The 20,833-nt window shown below is 42.6% G+C and overlaps 1 protein-coding gene across 5 annotated transcripts; it reads right to left on the bottom strand.

Moving 5' to 3' along the window:
• Window positions 1-591: 591 nt before the first annotated feature.
• Window positions 592-19,469, bottom strand: LOC105569079 (paired amphipathic helix protein Sin3b). Of its 5 annotated transcripts, none has more exons than XM_012025243.1 (18): window positions 18,832-19,408; window positions 16,376-16,658; window positions 16,115-16,297; window positions 15,839-15,991; window positions 15,394-15,725; window positions 15,051-15,285; window positions 14,730-14,981; window positions 13,867-14,280; window positions 13,338-13,789; window positions 12,755-13,229; window positions 12,415-12,661; window positions 11,964-12,329; window positions 11,684-11,853; window positions 11,401-11,595; window positions 10,220-10,429; window positions 2,083-2,243; window positions 1,797-1,932; window positions 592-1,594 (listed from the first exon to the last, which is right to left on the bottom strand). In XM_012025243.1, the coding sequence occupies exons 1-18, from the start codon at window positions 18,852-18,854 to the stop codon at window positions 1,343-1,345; spliced, it is 4,539 nt and encodes a 1,512-aa protein (XP_011880633.1). In that variant the 5' UTR covers window positions 18,855-19,408; the 3' UTR covers window positions 592-1,342. The 5 variants fall into 5 exon arrangements, with proteins under 5 accessions (XP_011880633.1, XP_011880630.1, XP_011880631.1 ...); XM_012025240.1 differs by having other exon boundaries at window positions 10,151-10,429; window positions 18,832-19,404; XM_012025241.1 differs by having other exon boundaries at window positions 10,151-10,429; window positions 13,867-14,265; window positions 18,832-19,401.
• Window positions 19,470-20,833: the final 1,364 nt, after the last annotated feature.

Here is a 20,833-nt window from a genome sequence, read left to right as displayed (position 1 = left end):
GTAATGATTACGAGCGGGTCCATTAACGTTTACCTTCCTACAGTAATGCACCATTTCATTGACGACTGTTACGTTTCACAGCTATTTGCAGATCATACACCAAATTTAAGAATATGTTGTAAAATATATGCTTGAGAAATCGCGCTTTATTACATTGATATTGTACGCTACAAAACAGACATAACAACCAGGCATGTCATATGATTGTGTGTAGTGTGTATGTATGTATGCATACATGCATGTGTGTGCACGCGTGCGTGCGTACTGCGGTTGTAGGTCAATGACTTTCCAATTAATTTTCCACGCCGCATTAGCTTTCAGCACGCTCAGCTCTATCGCATCGTCCAGGAACATTACCGTTTTTACACTTTTAATTGTTCTACATTATAGAGCCTGGAAGGCAAATAGAATGTAAACGCTAGTTTTCTCTGTACATGTTTATACATGTATATGTATGTACATACTTGTGTGCGTATATACATGTATGCACGTGTGTATGTGTGTGTGGGGGTGTGTATGTGTATCTAATTACATATATTTATACATAGATGCAAATGTATACATGTATTTCATTAAGGACAAAGTTGGAAATGTCAACTAAAATTATTTTTATTCCCTTGTAAGTAGTTTGTTGTACAGTTGACATTCCTGAACACGTCTCGAATGAAATATTTGTATCTAAATAAGTATATGTACACTACGATATTGAAAGTAACATTGAGATGCAAGCCGTATTCAAATGTACAGATGCAAAATGTATTAAATTTTGGTCGCGTGATACATCAGCGTTGATAAAATGATACGCGACATATCGATTATCTGGTTTTAATTTGACGAGAATGAATGTAGAATGCGATAAAAATAGTGGGATATGTTGACAAGAAGGAATTAGTAGTACATAGTACGGTGAATTCAGTGCGATAGTATCAAGTCACTCGTAACAGTATATTAGTATACGTCGTTGTGTATACTAGTATACAGCCCTGCGTACCTCTATACAGCCAAGAATAGAATTCTGTGCGAAAGTGTATAATACGATACGGTATATAACTCGTGTGGACGGCCATTGACCATTATTTTCTTCAACGTTCTTGGAATCTCGAATTTAACTCGGCTCAAATTGTTTTCGAATATCGAGTGAATTTGTACCAAGTAATAAAAATAATATATATTCATATATATTTATATATTATTTTGCCCTAAGTTAAACTTGTGTATTTCTGCTTTTTACAACTGTACTTGAAGCAGCAAAGAAAAACTTTCGCTGATACAAGAGTAATTGTAGCGAGCGTAGCGATATCGGGATATTTTCAATGACGGCAAGAAATTCCATCGAATCGGATTAGATGCACGCCTCTGTCAATATATCAGATTGCAGACGTTCTACTCGGAAACGATTGTATTGACGATAGGGAGAAACTTGTTGATTATTGTCCGTTAGCACTCGTGTCCTGTGAGGAATCAAGTTCTCGTATCGTCCCATTAACCAATCTTGGCATAACCGATGTTGAATATCCGTGCCGTTTTCAGATATCCACGCTGCGTGCCAGTGATGAAATTTGGAATCCTTACGCTTCGTTACGGTCGGATGACACTGTAAAATCAAAATATTCCATATTGTTCTCCTTTTTTTCGTTCTTTTACTAAAATCAAGCTACATACAATTAAGATGTGTAAGACATGAGAGTAAATATCAAGGAAAGAGAGAGACCATTAGACATACGTGATATACACATGTGATATTTAGTGTGTGAAAGTGCGCGAAAGCATTCAAATGATTGTAAAAATTGACGTACCTGTTTAGCACGATTCATGGAATTTTGTTTGTAAAGAAATCTGTCCTGGTGGACAATGAAGAGCATGGTGTAACTGTTGGGATTAAATCTACACTGTGTCTCGTCGGAATTGATTATGTCTGGAGTGTCACTTGACCTGTAACAAATTTACAATATTGTTACTTGACGTGGGCAAATTTGAATATTTGGCCGTCAAATCTTATCGTTGGCACATTTATGTGCAGACGTATGTATACACATGTAAAATACACACACACACACACACACACACATATGCGACACTTACTCTGCGACTTTATCCGAATGATTAGCGTTAAGCGAAGATGATGTTTTCCCTCTCATTAACCTCGCGGCATGTTCTCGATACGATCTGATATTACGATAGAGAAAAATAGGTTTACGTCCTGCTGAAGCTCTGCCTGAGGAAGCCCAAGTATTTCCGTCAATCTACAAACAAGTGATACGCCATTATTTGTAAGTTGATATCTTAAACGCTGCAAACAATTGAATGTATATAAAATAAAATTGCGAATTTTAAGGACACTATTAAAATGATTTGTAAAGAACTGTGATAAAGTTGTTCACAATACACGTAGGCTTGCGAATAAACTAACACTACTATCATCGACAAATGCGCGAAAACAATTTATAACGCAACATCTGATTTCTGCATAAAATGAGAGTAAATTTTAAAAAACCACGCAAATGAAATTCAGTAAGAATAGTTTTTAGAAAAGCTGCAAATTAAAAATAGTGTGGTAACGGCGACGTTTGCGAGTCCTTTCGACGAACATTAGATGTGCGGATGTGCTTTTAAGAAGCAAGCAGTGACCGGCTTATCGGACACAGTCGTGTCAGAGTCGTTAGAGCCTAACACATCTTGTAAATAAAGAGATTTAATGAGTATTCTTTTTACTTTCTATTTCAATTTCTTAATTTTTCATGCTCAATTCGACAGTAGATTTCGGAAAACGCAAGAAATACGAATGTAGCGATTCGAAAATAAATAAATCGTGCTACAATTATGAGATTTTTACTATTATCACGGCAGTATGTATATGCGCGTGTGTGAAAAAGAGATGACTTAAACATCGAAATGTATAATTGCGAAAGATGAAAAGGGAAAACAAAAGTGTCATACGTGTATGTGTGATCTGGAGAATTTTGATTATTATCTCGTCATATTCCTATTACATTTCGGTCGCGTCACTTTGTAGAAAATCAATTAAGAGACTCTAGTTTAATGAAGAATTCCTATATTTAAGGATCGTCTTAAATACCTCTTGAAATACCTTTCATTCAGAAAAATGGTCTGTACAGCGTTCATACAAATCGTTTTTTGACTAAATACTCTTTTAACATATATTTAAGACGAAGTTAAATATGAGAATTGACTATAAAAGCAACGAAATTCGCTACAAGTAGCACTGAAATTTTCATTAATGCATCACGAGTAAACAGCCCAATAACTTGATCCTCAGTTTATTTATTAACAACGTATTTCTGTAAACAAAATAATTATATACATTATAGTATATGTTTATTTTGTTGTGCACAAGTGAGAGTGTTGGAGGGAGACAGGGAGTTGGTAGAGGAGGGGGAGGGGGATAAAGAGTGACGGAGGGGAGAAAGAAGAGATGCATACGTGTAGATAAAATAATAAAAATTCTAGAAAAATTTTCTTCTTTTCAAACAGGCAGCTCTAATCGGCAGCTTGATAAATTGGGAGAGTTGGGCAATTTATGCGGCGGCTTTAGTAAAAAGGACCAACGTGACTCTTGTGGAAAAATTTTACAACTTTCGTTAGCAGCGACATTGCCGAAACATCACCGAACTGCACAGGTATAGTAGAAAAGAGATACATTATTCCCAACAATATATATCAAATTGGCATTCATTGTACGCCACAATATGAAGAGGGAAAAACCGGAGAAACTAGGCCAAATATGAACTTAAACTACGACGTGGCTTAATCTACAACGCGATGAGAAAAGAGTCTCTCTTTGTGAAGAGATTATTTTCCAATTTTCCAGCTCTTGCATTTTAGAGACGAAGTTTATGTTGTACCGGACAGGCAAACTTGGTATATATATATATATACATATATATATATATAAAAGTTGATATTTTACAGTAATAAATTTTAGTGGTATAAAAAAATGATGTCAGACGATAATATTCAAAATCGTGCGTGTATTTCGATATCTCTCTTCTATACAATTGTTATTATCTATTATTATATGTATATTTGTAATTTTTATGTATACAATTACATACATACAATTACATACATATATAAGACACTGCTTTCTCACTAAATATGTATGTAATATGAGAGAGGGAGAGGCCGTGATGTACTCGTGTCGAAAACCCAGATAGCCGCGATGTTTCCGACCGTCTCGTTTATTTATTCTCATCGGGGGCCAACGCTTAGCCGGAGAGGAGTAGGTATCGGTAATAAATATCGATTGCACGTCCGCGGGGGGGGGGGGGGATTAGTCAAGTGCGGTGCGCGCGCACAAAGTTGGCGGCGGGCGGCGGGCGGCGGGCGAGTGAAAATTGCTGCGCATACGCCATTGGAGCAAGTGATGTACATCGGCGCGGCAGCAGGTTGCCGGGCAGGACTGTCGCGAGGAAGGGCGCAGTACCGCACCGCCGCGAGTCGCCTACCTCCGCTATTCTCTCACGTTAGGCGGCACGGCGGAGCGCCATTTTGTACAGTGAGCGGTTCATTCGCGCGGGTGAGACACCTCTCGCGATCGACAACGGAAATTGGCGCGGTTCCTTCTACATTTTCTACGCGGAATCGAACGAATGCCCCAGCGAAACGGGTTATCGATCGACGTGAGCAAATTGAGACAAAGCGATATACGTATGCGCGATACATGGGGCGGGGGGGTGGGGTGGTAGAAAGGGAGGGGAGAGAAAGAGAGGTGGTAAGCCTCCCGACCGGCCACAATCGTCTAGCTTCATCGCGATGTGTTTGCGTCGTCACTTTTTTTCCTCATATGTAAGTACGTACGACGTTGTCCGTCAAGGATATCATTATCGCTTAAAAGACAGCTGAGAGAGAATAATACTCGGTCGCTTCCTAGTTCGATTGAACCGATTGAATCTTGATATACATATGTACTTGGCACTCGAGATAGCGATTCGTTGTTTTTCATCGGTGCGACGAGAACGAGTATTAAAAAAAATAGATATATGTATAAAACAACAGACGAGAAGATTTGTAAAAGGAGTCGCTCAGGAATTCCGTCGTCGTACGCGCGGAACGTTAAATCTTGTTCAACTCTGTGTATTTTATTACGCGCAACGTTTATCGCATGTTGCATTGCGACAAGTGTACCTTTCTCCGTAACGTTGTTAATTAAAAAGAAAAAAAAAGAGGGACAAACGATCACGGCACTGATATCCGAGTACACTGATAGATTGTACGGCGTGCATTATCTCGCACGTCATCTTAAATCGTCGATTGCTCTTTTGTATATCTTTTAAATAAAAAAAAAACCGCTTTCTATCCAAGTACAACCGTTTTATATTTTATATCTCTAATAAAAAAAAGTTTATGCTAAATAAACAACTGGATCTCGACTTGAAATTTGAAAAGATAAATCTGGAATGATCAGCAATATTTGTAAATTGATGAATGTGATGTAAAGAGATTGGATGTGACGTGTGTATGCGCGCGCGCGTGCGTGCGTGCGTGCGGCAAAAAGTGGGGGGAGGGGGGAGGATAGATGAACCTGTGTTGCGTACATGTGTACGTGTGAGCGCGTGCGTGTACGTGCGCGCGCATGCGCACAATAACGAATTTTCAATCGACTCTAGGAAACAAAGCTGCGGTTCAATAATCATGTTCGTTCATGTAGAGTATAATAATGATAATCCTTAATGATAATACGCACGCGCGCGCGCACACATACATACATTTGTGTGTGTGTGTGTGTGTGTGTGTGTGTTTGTGCGTGTTACTACGAATGTCAAAATGTACATAAACTCTTTTTGACTTGGCAATTGCATTTGCTAGATATCAAAATGGACCGATTTGTAAAAAAGAATAAACGATACTATGTGCTATCGAAATCGTGCGATGTATGCCTCTGTTCAGAAATGTATTGTAAAGTGTGTACGAAGATTATTATGTCGTACAAATTATATGTATATAATATCTCTCTCTCTCTCTAAGAGAAAGTAATGTGAAACAAACGTAATTGGGAATAAAACGAAATATACGTGTAATTAAAATCTAAAATGTAAAAATCCGTAGAGATCGGTATCCAAGGATGCGCGAGTGGCATTCGAAATTATTTTGAATCCAAGCACAGATCGAAATAAAAATCTAAGAATGTGAAACTTTTGGTAAAATGACAAATACTGCGGGACATTAATACTTCATACTGTCGCGTTTATCAAACATTATTACAGATTGATGCAAAATTACAACTGACTTTCTATATACATCACATAATAATACAGTTCGTAGTATCTCTGCACGGCTATCACTATATATCATTTATATGTACACGTATCAAAGTATATTACGTATATATATATATATACACATGTGTTTGATGAGGGACGCAACAGTTAAGCTAAAAAAGACGCTCAGCTCCACGCCATAGAGTACAGTCTTGTCATACCTCGTTGACTGGTTAGCTAAAACCAATGCATACTTGAATCATACAAAGGCATAGTGCATCGTACTACAGCTGATCCTGTAACATATTTTGAGGTCTTGAAACGTAGCATGACACGCTGTGCCCTCGTATGAAGCAAATGCACATAGCCTCTTAAAGTGTGCCATGTGGCTACGAGATCAGCTCTCGTGTAGAAGACAATTTTTCGATTATTCTCCTCATTAGCGAGTCAAATAGCCAAACAAGTATGCATTCGATGTTTCTCACACCCATGTTTTTGCGTAAGATATCACATAGGAATTTTATTAGCACATTCCTTCCCATGCAACCATCTCACCGTCCATCATTCGAAATTTCTTAAAAAAAGTCAGGACACTTGTCCTCGAAAAGATCCAATAAAAACGTGTGACCGTGTTAGCTATTGTAATGTTTATGGGGTGGAATTAACGTGTCGAGATAAATCAATAAATGATGCGTATGTATGTGTGTGTATGTGTCGCGCGTGTGTCCATGTCTTCTTTTTAAAGGCTTCACCTCTAAATACAATAGTAAGAATTAGTCAAGTATGAAACTTAATCGTCAGTTACTTTACCGCTAGCTATTGCAAGTTGTATGTATCAAAACGTATGTACAAATTTGTGTTAAATATTTACATTCTTCAAATTTCAATTCATCTTTTTACCCCAATATTATATACATATATACACATACATAAGCACACGCACATATATGTATGTATGTATATAAAAAGTATTATACTAGACAAAGCAAAATATACATATACATATATATATTATTTTATCTGATACCGTATAATAAAGAAAATAACAAGAATTTGAGAAATTGACTAATATGGAATGTGTTACGATATAAACTAATATTTTATTGTATGCACGAAAGATTATTCTCACTTATTAAATAGATAGATGCCTTTCTTTCAGATAATATGTATACATGTTATATTTAAGTAGTTATATGCCTCGGAGAAAATAAGCTTCTTTGATCTTACACGTACAGTACATAGACAGCTTTGATTTAAGAAACGTGATATATTAAAGCAAAATAACAGGAATTTATCTATCGATCATTTATAACGAAGAGTTACGCGCATATTCCAAGTATAATCGAGAAGTTATGTACGAGCACGAGATATACGTTACATCTAATTAGAAATACATAAAAATATTGCAAGAAGAGTGGTGAAGGTTTCAAAAAAGAAAGAATCGATGAGGGAAGGCCAATGTGAGCCAATAAATACGGAACACAGTGCGTGGTTTAAAACGTGAAAAATATATTCTTTTGTTGAACCGTTTCGACCCATGTTCGGGTCTTCTTCGGTGATTTGATACAAAAAGAAACAATAAATTTGTTGAGAAGTTATTTTAAAAAACATTGGTAAATACCGGTAGAGTACGAATTGGTCAAACTCAAAAGAAAATTAGAATACTCAATAAAGAGAGTATTATAGTGAGCGTGAAACGGAAATCGTGGAATCAATGTAATTGACACGATGAAATGAAATCCTCTCACAAGACAGAAAAGTGTGAATCTCTATAAAAATATTGGTTAAGATTAACGAAAATATTTGTTTGTTATTTAGTGTTTAAATCGTTATCTCTTTTAATCAGTCTTTTCCGATGACCGTGTTAACTCATACTTTTGTTAAGCTACTTCGAAATTTACTTGCCCGTTAAAGAAACGTGACTAACGCGAGCAATTACGGATTTAGCTAAGATAATTTTATAATGATAAAGAGTTTGGAACAACTGTGCACTTGAAGTAAATTTGCTATTTTTCCGCCATGTTAAGTTGCACGAATATATTAAAAATGTGATAAATATTGAAAGAAAAACGACTTTTTACAATAAATGGATATTACTTTTTAAATCTTCATTCGTATTTTATGTTGAAAATTTCACACTATTCATCACAAGGTATTCCTGATAACAATAGTAAATAGTCCAATGTGTCTTTGTTGTAGCTTTCAGTTTTAACTTTTTATAAAAAATAAAAGATATTTAGCGTATGTGATACATATATACACACATGTACGCAGAGAAATAAAGGTGGAATAACTTATCATTATATAATAATTGTATCTACATGTAAAATAGTAATTTAGTATTTTCATCAACTGTTTCTTACGAAACATATAACTAGTTAGAGGAAGGTACATACACATTCAATCTGAAAAAAGGCATCTAAATCGTTCATTTAATTATTAGTTTACATTCATTATAGCACTGTTAGGACGACTTTGTAAAACTTATGCCAGTTTTGTTTTCTGTTTTATACAATTTTTATCATTCTACAACAATTGGTCATCACCGTGTTATCTCACAACTATATTATTGGTTCTTCACAATACTCGTTATTAAATAAATGCCATCAACATGAACAAAATTAATGTTGTACAGTATATACACATGAAATTTTCCAAACTCATTCCAGCGAGACAATTTGAAAGCATTCATGTTTCAACATACAGCGAAGAAACGTTTCTGACATGATGATGAACAAAGATAAAGATATTTTAGGAAGACTCGTGGGGCATATTTAAATATTACAAGTATAGAATATATTTAAAATACGAAAACAAACACGTTAAATAGTAAAAGTAATTGATGTAATGTAATTTCGAAGTTACGCATTAAACTTCATTTCCATTTTTTTTCGATCACAAGTGGAAAGATTAACTAAAAATAAAATTGAAAACAAAACGAAAATAAAGACGAAAACTCTAGTGACGGTTAAAACTTGTCTGTAATTTAATATTTATAACATTTAAGAAAGAAACTATATGTTCATTTCATTTATTTCGTTTCTTCAAGAAGTTTATCATTTATAAATCTAAACACAGCCTTTTCTTTCCAATTATAAAATTAAATAAAAAGACAAATTATACAATATACAATACTTTGCATATCGTAAATAATTTAATAAAACATTTAAAGGAAAATGTTTACAGAAAAGAGATGCACTTGCATTTGCATTTGCGCTGTAATGATCCGGCAGAAAATTTCATTTAATTTGTAATATATACTATACAAATAACTGTCGGTCGAAGAAAGTTTCGTACGTCTCTGACGAGTTCCTTATTATTATAAAATATAAGTAGGATAAGTATAAAAGTGGACTTTTCGTGCTATTTTATGTATGCGTGAAAAAACAAATATTAGTTGCTACATCGGACGTATATAGAGAAATTTGATGGCCGATATTAATGCTGTACGAAACTGACACGAGTATCGTCTTAATGATACGCATAAAGCGTAAATAATTCAGCACATGTATCTGTATAATTGTTCTGCCTCACAGACTGATCATAGAAACTGGTATGTATTTTTGTGCATACAACGCGTGCGTGCATGAGCATGTGCGTGTTCGTGTAGTGTGTGTGTGTGTGTGAGTGTGTGTGTGATGTGTATACGCGCAAGAATAATGTTCCTACTGTAACGAAAATTTTTACAAAGATCACTCCCTTCCCACAAAAGCGTCTAATTAATTTTTACTTGTTGACAAATAAATTCTACTTTTGGTAGAAAAAAAAGTCCCATTAAACCTTTACTCTTTGGAGTACTCAGTGTTGTATGCCAAATAAAAACGACAAAGTACAACGAAGCGTACAACGTTTGAATCACAGATGTCAATTACGTGAATGAACGTTAAGTTGAATGTTGGCAATGATTATGAAAAGGTATTTGGATCCTATACCTTCTTGCTAATGTCAGTGTTCTTGCGTTTTCTGCCCCTTCCCCCCCTTGCTGCCTGGTCGCTACTCACAGGATGATTGGTCGTCTGCTCATTCTCTGTTAAGGCAGGAGTATCTTTGGGGCTAGTTTGATCAGCTGGTGCAGAAAATCTCTCAACGTACGTTGACCATTTTTCAGAGACTGTAACGCCTTCCCTTTCTCTTTCTCTACAGCCGTTATCCACCGTTTCGTCTCCCTCTGTATCTAACAACTCCATTGTCATTTTGCAGTCCTTCTTATACTGTAATGAAAAAATAAACCTTCAAAGTATGCGACAAACTGGAATCCAATTCAATCGGTAAGTTCAAAAACCATACAAGTCCAATCGTTCAAATTTTACAAGAGAGCAGTAAAACTGTACAACTACTTGAAAAACCTGCTTTCACGGTGCTTCTTGTGCTTAATCGTTGAATCTTTATCCTACAGAAACATAATTTCATAATTGTTGATTCTCACTGTACGCCGTTTTTTTTAATTTAAAAATCAAATTGAACTCTTACTGTTTCTATATTCAACGAATAGTTACTTGAGGTAAAATAGTAACATGAGGTGAAATAATGTTTTATTATGAAATCGTCTTATTATCTGAAACAGTTTATTATGAATTTGAAAAAAAAAATAAAACTGAAATCACAAAGTGATGAAAATTAACTTTACTTGTAAGATAACCAAAATTTATATCATTGTTATATAAAAATTCACGACGCAAAAGTATAAATTACTATAAACTTTACAGTGATTCTGCACCCAACGCTCTTTGTCAATTCTATATTTGGCTATATATTTACAAACTGAAGCCACGGTCTAACGTGATTTTTTTCATACATTACGTGCCGATTCTAGATAAGCCCACTTATGCAATAAAGTCAATTTCGAAAATTCGGGACTTGTGTGATTTCTGCAATCGCCTATTCAATTGTATACGAGTGTTCGACGAAACACGTTATCGACAATCTTAATTGGTTTCATTTACAACGTAGACTATTGCGTAGTCATGATATACACGGTGCTTATGTTTGCCAGACTTTAGCACGTAAATCTTTAATTTATTTGATCGAGTTTGCGTTTTCTCCAAGAAAAAATGGTGTAAAGTCTAGGCAAATATTCAGAAGCACTCTGTATATTTTATATAGAAGAAAGTAAACAGACGCAATGTAATTTGTCAGTGGCAGTAATTGTATTACGGCAACAAGTAAAATAAAAGTCACTCACTATGTATATTTTGAAACAGTTTTCATCCGCCATTGCTTTTTCCGCTTTGCGTTGATACGATAATTCGGCGCTTAATCTCATGTAGGCCGTGGTGCACAACCCACCGGCACCGCTACTCTCTTTAGGTTGACGTTGCTCTCTTTGGAACAAATCCATGCATTGTTGACAAACGGTATCCGAGACTAGGTGCTGCAACTGCCAGAAACACAGATACCCGTATATGTAAAAATGCGTGTCTTTTCCCTGCGACATTGAAAAGGCAAGTGAAAAGAAATGTACTTACCTGCCTGACAGCATAATTAACAACCTTATCGAGTGTAAAGGCAATGTAGGCATGTATACCAAACATTTCTCGTAACGTGTCTTCGTACGCTGTACTTTCCATATTTCCATCGAGGACATTTTTAACCATATCCAGGAAGGCGGGATAATAATCTTCTATTTCAATCTCACCTATACCCAAATGAATGCGAGATTAATCGACGACGTAAATTAGTATATATATGTATAGCCAATCGCTATACAAGATAATTGGTTCTGCATGTGGCAAGTGAGTTGCTTACTTTTTGGTTTTAATCTCAGAGCGACCGCGGTACTTTCCTTGCGCTGCTGCTTATACTTGGACTCCTCATCGGCAAGAGCAACCGCTCTGTCGTACATTTTCGTTAATCTCTCACAAAGTATATGGTGTAACCTCAGGAAAAGGTACCAATTATTACTACCCATGAAAAGCGTGTAGGCTTCCTCAGGATCGCTCGAGAGAGCGTGCATGGGTACTTTGACGTCAGGCTCATTTTTGCACGTGGCGGAAGATGTGTGTGGCGACGTCGGGGCCTTGTTCCTATTGGCTTGCAAACCACTCAACGACGAAGTAGTCGTCGCGGATTGCGAATTATTACACGTTGCCACATTCACGTCCTCCTTCTCATCTGTAGCGGAAAACAAAACGGGGGGGGAGCATGTTATACATTCGACTTTACGAGATAAGTTATTAACAAAGTAAATGAGGCCTACCATCTTCGTCCCTTTCGTCATCGCTGAGTTCTTGACGGGGATGGAAGAAGAGATCAGGCATAAAATGTTTCAATAAAAGTTTTATCCGTTGCTTGTCTTCTTTGTGGACAGCAGTTTGCCGTTTGACGTGATGGATCAGGAGGTTAGCAGCATCGTCCAACACAGACTTGTCCTTGTAGGGTAGAACGAGATGTGGACCGCTGTTTCCCTGACCATCGCCATTACCATCGTCACCCTGTTCGTGCCTCTGTAACGTGCATCGACGCGTGATAGCGTCAAATGGTTCGTAAACAGTCGTAAAAGAATAAGACGAAGAGAAAACATGTAGGCATGTACCAACCTCATCGTACAACGTTTCAATCTCATTGAACAGACTCTTGGACCTCAACGCTTTCACATCGTTCTGTTTGAAGTTAATTCCCTGATGATCTAGAGATTTCAAGTAGTACTTTTCGTTTTGTTCCCTCCAGATCTTGTTGAATCCCTTTTGCGCTTCCCGCCATTCCTCCTCCTTAGCCTTCAGCCGGCGGAGCACAACGGGCACGGCTACCGCGGGATTTCTTTTGAGACCCTCTATGATATCGGGAGCTTTGTCGCCGTATATCCTTCTTATCGCTCGTTGATGAATCGTAGGGGAACAACCACCCATACACTCGTCGAGCTTGTATTTCTGTATCTCCTCTTGAGTCATCCTGCTCATTTTCTTATGGACGCCCTCGAGCACTCTAATCGTCGACGCATTAGTTTCTATAACGACGTCCAATTCAAAACGTTCGTCCTCGCACCGATATATGGATTCTTCGTATTGCGTTTTCCTAGGCAAATTAATAGACACGTGTAATTGGAAAAGTCAATTATCTCTCACCGAGAGAACATTACAGCGCGTTATAAGCAGCAAATAATACTTGTCAATTATCAATTACCTCGACGTAACAAATGTGCTGTCTTCCGACCAAGTTGGAAATGACACCCAAGTGTCGTTAAGGACCTCCTTACACAGTTGCGTTCTGCCACTGCATTTTGGCTGAATGTACGATTTCGGCAACGCGCAATACGACGCCCCCAGCCGCTTGCATGCTGTATAATCAATTTCTATCGCCAAGTCACCTTGCGGCCGCTCCTGGTGGCTACGTACAATGCTATTTGGGAAAGTCTCCACGCCTACGGCGTTTCCTGCGTTTGTCACCGTAGCGCTGGACGAGTCGGGCAGGTAACCGAGAAAATCTTTGAACCAATGTAGCAACTCGGGGAAACGGCCAAGGAACGGTGTCACCAACAGAACGAGTTCCGACTTTGATACTATCTCTTGATTGAAAAGTACAAGGCATCGAAGGAAGTTCTCGTAAACCTCTTGCGATCTGAGCGCTTTTCGAACCTGTGGGGAAACATCGCTCGCGTTTATTTGACCAGTCTCAAACAAAGTTAAAAAGTACAAGGCCTCAAACGGCTCACCTTATCGAAGAAAGCGTAGTCGTTCAGGGTACCGTATTTGCCCGCCTCCGCGATGGTAATATCCCGCATCGAAGCCACTTTGTGCTTCTTCGTAGGCGGCGGCCCATGTTGTATATGATGAGAATTTCCCGCTGTTGCCGAAGTCGAGAATGATGGGCTCCTTTTCAATTGTCCAGTGCTGTGCCCGCATTTCTGGCCGCTACCGATATCTCTTACGTTCGACCTGTCGCGTTCCCGCTCGCGGTCTCTATGATCTCGATTGTCACGTTCCAGTCCAGCCGCGCCGCCGACTTCTCGAAGCTCTCTCGGCAGGCCACCAGAATTGTTGTAAGGTGTTTTAAGCCCAATTGGTTTCTTGACAATCGCCGTGTGATCGTTGACCGACGTTGTCTTATTAGTCTGAAATATGGCAGACTAATAGGAATCAAAACTGACTACTTGACCCGATGAGGAAACAGCTTTCTCGGTGCAGAAAAATACAAGAGCAAGATACAATATTGCAATACGATGTTTAATAGGAGAAGCACGCGTTTTCCCATCGGGAGGAGGGGGGAGGGGGAGAGGGAAATATAAATGTCCTCTACCATTTGCGCTTGCTCCTTCTCGCGCGTGTATACATGTACCGTCTCCACTATTAAAGTTTGAGAAAAATAAGAAACAATAACCGCAAACTGTATGTAGATAATGCCTCAAGTGTGTTACAAACATTTCGTTAAAAAATTCATACGTAGAGAGACCTGTATTATTGCTATTCCTTTTGGGACGATTTCTCGAGATTGCAATTTCTCCGCTTGAATTTCGTCGGAACTAAACTTGCCTCGTTTTGCCCTACCGCAACAATGAAAAGAAGAACCCCGACTCACCAACGAACTTTGCTGGTTAGTGGCGTCCGGTAAAAATTGTCCAAACTCAGCAAGTAAGTCCTCCTGATTCTCAAACAACTTAGCGACCTGGCTGTAAACCTCCGCTTCCGTCAAGTGCTTCGTTCCACCTGTCGCGCCGGAACTCGTACCACCTATATGGCCAGATTCCTTTAGGTTTCGCTGCTCTTTCTGATACGTATGTAATATCTCCAAGAAACGTTTGTATTTGTCCGGCTGACCTTGGAACCGATTCTGAAAATAATAATAAATCTCGCACGCGTCTCTCACACTCGGCCGTTTCCCCGCTCGTGTATATCTTACCTTAATTTTATTAACGTAGTTTATCGCATGGTTAAATTCAACCGGCTGACTTTGCTGCGTTTGTCCACCAGTCGACACACCGTCCGCCTGACTTAACGCCTGACTGACAGCCTGCGCTTGTGCAGTGCTCACGTGTGAATTATTATACACTGATACTGGCGGCGGTGACGGCGCGTGAACAGTTAAGCTGTTAGTTGTAATACTGTTTGCCAAAGTATGATGTATGTTAGCCGACCTAAGAACAATCACAATTTGTTTCACAAACGATACAATTACGCTCGACGTAGAGACTGTATATTCTTTGTACCGTAGACGTGCGTAGATTTGTATGCGAAATGCTCACCCTTGCATTATTTGTAAAACGGGAGGTGCCTTTGCAGGCTGCGTGGGTGGGCTAGCTACAGGAGGCGAGCCAACGTTCACTGTACAATGATGCTGCGACAACGTGGCGGTGTGCGTCGCCGTTGGACTGGGCATACTGACCGATACTTGGAAAGCATAACCTTGCTCGTTTGCTTGGACCTCTATTTTATAGCCGGGCGGAAGAAATGTATTGAAACCGACGATGAGTTCGGGATGACCTTTGAAGAGATGACTCACTCGAGTTATAACGCCCGGGGTGTCTATACTCTGAGATTTGAATTCCTTCATGATGTCCAAGAAGTCATTGTAAACCTGCAAATAAAACGATGCGTGCGGTAATACGAAGAATCTTTTATCTACCGATGCGTAGGATATGTACGTGAGCATGAAAGTATACGGTTTACATTTGATCCCCTGTCGCTCACCTGTGGTTGATCGCTAAATTTATATTTTACTTGATCCAGGTAGGATAATGCATCTTCAACTTTTAATCGCTGAAACTGTTGAGATCCACTTCCTCCTCCTAGATTAGAGCCAGGCGGAGTAGAGGCTAACGGCGTCACATTGCCAGAATGTACCTGTAGCGGCAACGGTAACTCTTGTTTATAAACTACGTTTATTGAGCGAACGGGCGCTGTTTACCTTGTACAAAAGTACAAAGACATGCGTGCGTGTAACGTGACTTTGAAATTGGCGCGAACCTTGTGCCTTATTGTCGACTGCTGCTGCGTGTGGACTTGATTTTGCGATCCCGACGTAGGCTGCTGGGAGGCCATCGCGTGGCTATTGCCGCTGCCTCCTATTCCGCTATGTAAACCAGTGCCGGTGCTTATGCCGCTACTGCTACACGTGGAGCCGAGTCCTCCCGCAGGACCGCTCGTTTGCTGCATGTACACACACGTATGTATTATTTATACGCGCGCACATTTATAACAACGTTACCGCGACGCTCTGCCACCTACCTTGATGGGAGATTGTGCCGCGGTCGGCAAAACAATCGCCCCGGTGTACTGTTGTTGAGCCTGGGTAGTACCAAACTGTATGCTTCCAGGCATCTCTTTCGAAGTAACAGACCGAACTGGTTGACCAGGTACAACGACACCTATTCCACCGCTCGCGTGGTAATCTAAGCTAGTCGCCCCACCGCCTAAGCCACTCGCCGCACTCACAGAGTGTTTTGCTGCTGATGATGTTACGTCGTCCAGTGCTCGAACGTTGCGTTTCATCGCAATCACATTGGAGATGCTGAAAGCAATTCCAAATTACTATTCCCTCTCGTCGCGCTTTTACCGTCTAATGTCTACCAAGTTTTTTTTCCATCCTTTGATATTTATATCATTCGCAGGTGGAAAAACGGGCAGGTTGCAAGTGACACAAGTGAATCTATTATTAAGAAACGGATTTTAACAGAACGTTTCTATGCACCTATTGCACTCGCACGCACATAGAATATTACAATAACGTGTCATCGACATCACTTGTGCGTACAAAACTTGCCGATTTTACCAACGTCTACCAACGTTTAACGTTAACAATTATTTTTAGCAAAGACAATCAGCAATGAGAAATACTAGTCGCAACGTGCAAGGATGAAAATAAGTATGCAAGAATGAATGAGTTAAGAACATATTGTAAACCAGGTCCACTTCTTGGCTGCGAGCTGAAGTTAACAAATTGCTATACTATTCTTAGCAGAGATTAGTTTAGACAAACACTTTTGTATCTCTGGCAAATCACACTTATTTCGAATTGTAAATAAAACTTTGGGGCACAAAGAGAAGTTTCCGAACTGCTCGGACCGTGGCACCAATTTTTAATATATTTATGCCCGCAAGGGACCCAAGTTGTGCAGGCTCTAACACGTTGCACGCGTCGAATGGTCCATCGAGAGTCCTCGGATAGCTTGTACATTTCCAACGTGAATTTCGAGAGAGACGCGGGGGGAGATGCAACGCGCGAAAACGGCAAGTTAGGTTATAGGAAAGACCTCCAGGTTCTTTTTCAGCTCGAGGGAAACCACGCTCCTCGATCTCGTCGGGCAATTCGATCGTCGCTCGGAGCTGATTCGGCGGGCGCGCGTAAAGGAAAAAAAAGTACATTTCTACCGTCGCGGTGGCGATGCGGACACGCAAACGGCTAATATTTTGCGATCAAACGAGGGAGCGAGCTTATCGCATTTCCGAGCGACGCGCGAGCCTCGAGACACGAGAACGTGTTACAAAAATAAGTTGTAAACTCCTGCTGGCCAGAGAGAGAGAGAGAGAAAGAGAGAAGGGGAGAGGAGGGGGAGAAAGAGGGAGAGAGATACTCGACGGCAAACTCGGTTGCAGAGTTGTCGACGCGGTGCCGCGCATACGTGAGACAATCGAAAGATGAGGAACGCGAAGATAAATGTCCCGGACGTTGCGGTCGCGGGTCGCGAGTCGCGAACAGACGGACGGACGGTCGGACGCACGGACGGACGGACGAACGGGCGGGCGCGCGTCTGTCTCTCTCTTGCACCATACGTACCAATTTCCATCTGAGAAAACACGTTTTTGCGTCCCTATCTCCCACGTAGATTTCGTCGCAGCACGAGAGGCACTTCGGAGGTCGGTGACGTCGCGCTCGAGATACGTCCCTAGGCGTAAAGTGGCGTCGTCGTCGTCGTCGTCGACACTCCTCTCTCTCTCTCTCTCTCTCTCTCGCGCTACCCCGAAAAAACTTTCGATCGCGTTCGATGGCCGGGGTTCCCGGACTCCTGCTGCGTATGCACGCGCGAAACTTGGCGCCGGCACACGATCGACCGCCCCCGCGCACTACCTAGTCCTCGACCGCGTCGACCTGTGTCGCACCGGACTCGATACGCCGCGCGTTCTCAAACATTCTACCCGGCCCCCTGCACGTTACGCAATATTCTGCGTAAGTACATAACGTATTCCCGGAGCGAACTCCGCGACAAGTAACGTACGTCCGCGCCGCGTGCGGTCACTTCCTCCGCGAAGCGCCACCGACGCCGCCGCCGCCGTTGCCGCCGTCGTCGTCGCCGCCGCCGCCGCCGCCGCCGCCGCCGCCACCGACGCCGCTACCGCTGAGCCGCCTCCACCAAAGGTACCTTTGGCTCCTACACCCTCGGTGCGTATCACCAGTTTCTTCCCTCGCTGCCGGGCCTCTCAACGGCGTATAATCGACCTTACGCTACAGAATTCTTTGCTCTCTCTCCCTCTCTCTCTCTCTCTTTCTCGACGTCTCCACCTCTCTCTCTGTTCCTCTTCCGTTCGCGCGTTCGCTCCGTTTACACACACGCGCGCACACGCACACACACACGCGCGCACGCATCCGCGCCGCGCACACACCGCCGTGCGCGCGCGCGCGCGCACACACGCTCTCCCCCTCTCTCTCTTTTTCTCTCCTTCTCTCTTCCCGCTCTTCGTCTTACTTTCTCACTCTGTGTCTCCTCATATACTTGGATCCTGCCCCCTCTCTCGCGATTTCTGTACGTTCCACACCTATCGTTCTCTCTCTCTCTCTCTCTAACACACACACACTCTCTCTCTCTCCCTCTTCCTCGGTTTGCTGTTTTTTCACGACCAAAAAATCGACAAAGCCTTAACGGGCCGGTCGGTCCGGTTGCCCGTAGGAATTCACTATGTTCTCGCTTCCACGAATACGCGCGCACACACACACACACACGCGCGCTCGCGCGCGCGAGAGAGAGCGAGCGCGAGCCGAGGATCACACTTTTCGGCAAGGGCGAAATCTCGTGGTGTGGGTAAACAAACGCGATACAGCATACATGTTTCGCGCGAGCGAGTAGGCGCGCGTTACATCGGGCCCGCTCCGGTCCCGCCGCACTTCGTTTTTTTTCCTCCCCCCCGCAAGACGCGTACGTGAAAACGGCCGAACCGCGCAGCCTCACTCGTCGAGCGGTACAAGGCAAACTATTGGATTTTGTGATGGCAAACAAGGAACCGACTGGTCGCGCAGCGGGGGCCCCCCCGATGGTGGGGGCGAAGGAGGCAGTGCGCAGGAGCGTATTGGCGCGACCAGCGGCGTCTCTGTTACTAACCACTCGGGCACACTCGGGTCCTCGCGCGCGGGTGCATTTGCTGCCGCCCGCCGCTCCGCCTGGCCCGCTACCGGCGCGCGGCTTGGCGCGCGCCGCCGACCACGACCGCAACGCCGCCATCCGTGGCGATCGCGCGCGCGGGACGCACATGCCGGATCGGAGCTGACGGGAGTTGAATCCGGTCTCGGCGCCAGGAATGTGGCCGCGCGCTCTATTCGGCTGGTTGCCTCCAAATTTCCAGGCATTTCCATCCCCGCCGCGAATGTGCGCGCTCGTCGTCGTCTCGATATCGCGGCCGATCGCTGCGAACGGGGTCGGTCCTCTCTCTTTCTCTCTCTCTCTTGCTCTCGCTCTCTCTCTCTCTCTCTCTTACTCGCACCAAGTCTCGCGAAACGGAGGAATCGATCGGAGCGGAGAATGGAGATTCGGTCGCGCGAATCCGCCGCGGTTAGGCGCGAGTTACCCTCGCTGATCGCGCGCGCTATCGACATCCGCACAGGCCACTTCTTGTCTTCGGGCGGACCGGGACTTTTGTCCGACAAATATTCTCGAGTCAGGAGCCCTCGTCACCTTCGTCGCGTCATCGGGCATATCCGCTTTCGAATTTCGTGGCATTCTTCCTGACGCGAACCGCGGGAGGGGAGGGGGAGGGGCGCCAAGGGGACCCGCCGACTCTCACGGCCCTGAGCTGCCGCCGTGTGGCCGCGAGCGCGCGGCGGAGAGGGGGAGAGAGGCGACCGCGATTTCGCAGCCAACCGAGCCAACGGCTCACCCAGCTGTTCCAAGCGACGAGCGAACCCCCCATTGTAATCTGGGTCATGGCAACTGCGCAAAATGGCCCGCCGCTGCGACGAGGATCGCGCCGCTTGTCGCAGGTCCGCCGGTGGCTTAGCGATTTTCGACGTGTGCCGTGGCACGCGGGGCGTCCGGGCTTTTCCTCAGATTTCGTCGCGTACGCCGCGTCGATGCACCGTGCGTCGTGACCGTCGAACGTTTATCTGTCGGCGGGCTTGACTGGTCGCCGACCGGAGAGAGCCGCGCGCCGATTGGCCGGCGTCGCCGACGAGCTGTGCTCGGGCGCGAGCTTCGAATCGCTCTGTGCGCCCGGGGACCCCCGATTACTCGAAATCATTCGATGAAGAAGCGTACACGTGCATTCTGCTCCGACAGAGCCCATGCGAATTGAGCCAATCAACTTGCAACTTTTCTGCAAGAGCAGAAGTTTCGCATACGTTTCTCCTTCGAATAAATTCGTGGAGAGAGCGAGAGAGAGAGAGAGAGCGCCGAGACCCGTTTGCCACGGAGTTTGATTTGTCCCGAACAAGCCCGAAGAGGAAGAATCCTATCTATTGGCATTAATATATACGAGAAA

Source organism: Vollenhovia emeryi, unplaced genomic scaffold (assembly GCF_000949405.1).
Source record: "Vollenhovia emeryi isolate VEMERY1.0 unplaced genomic scaffold, V.emery_V1.0 DF939126.1, whole genome shotgun sequence".
Lineage (NCBI taxonomy): Eukaryota > Metazoa > Arthropoda > Insecta > Hymenoptera > Formicidae > Vollenhovia > Vollenhovia emeryi.
The sequence above is the reverse complement of the archived record's forward strand: the minus strand, read 5'-3'. Positions and strand labels throughout refer to the sequence as shown.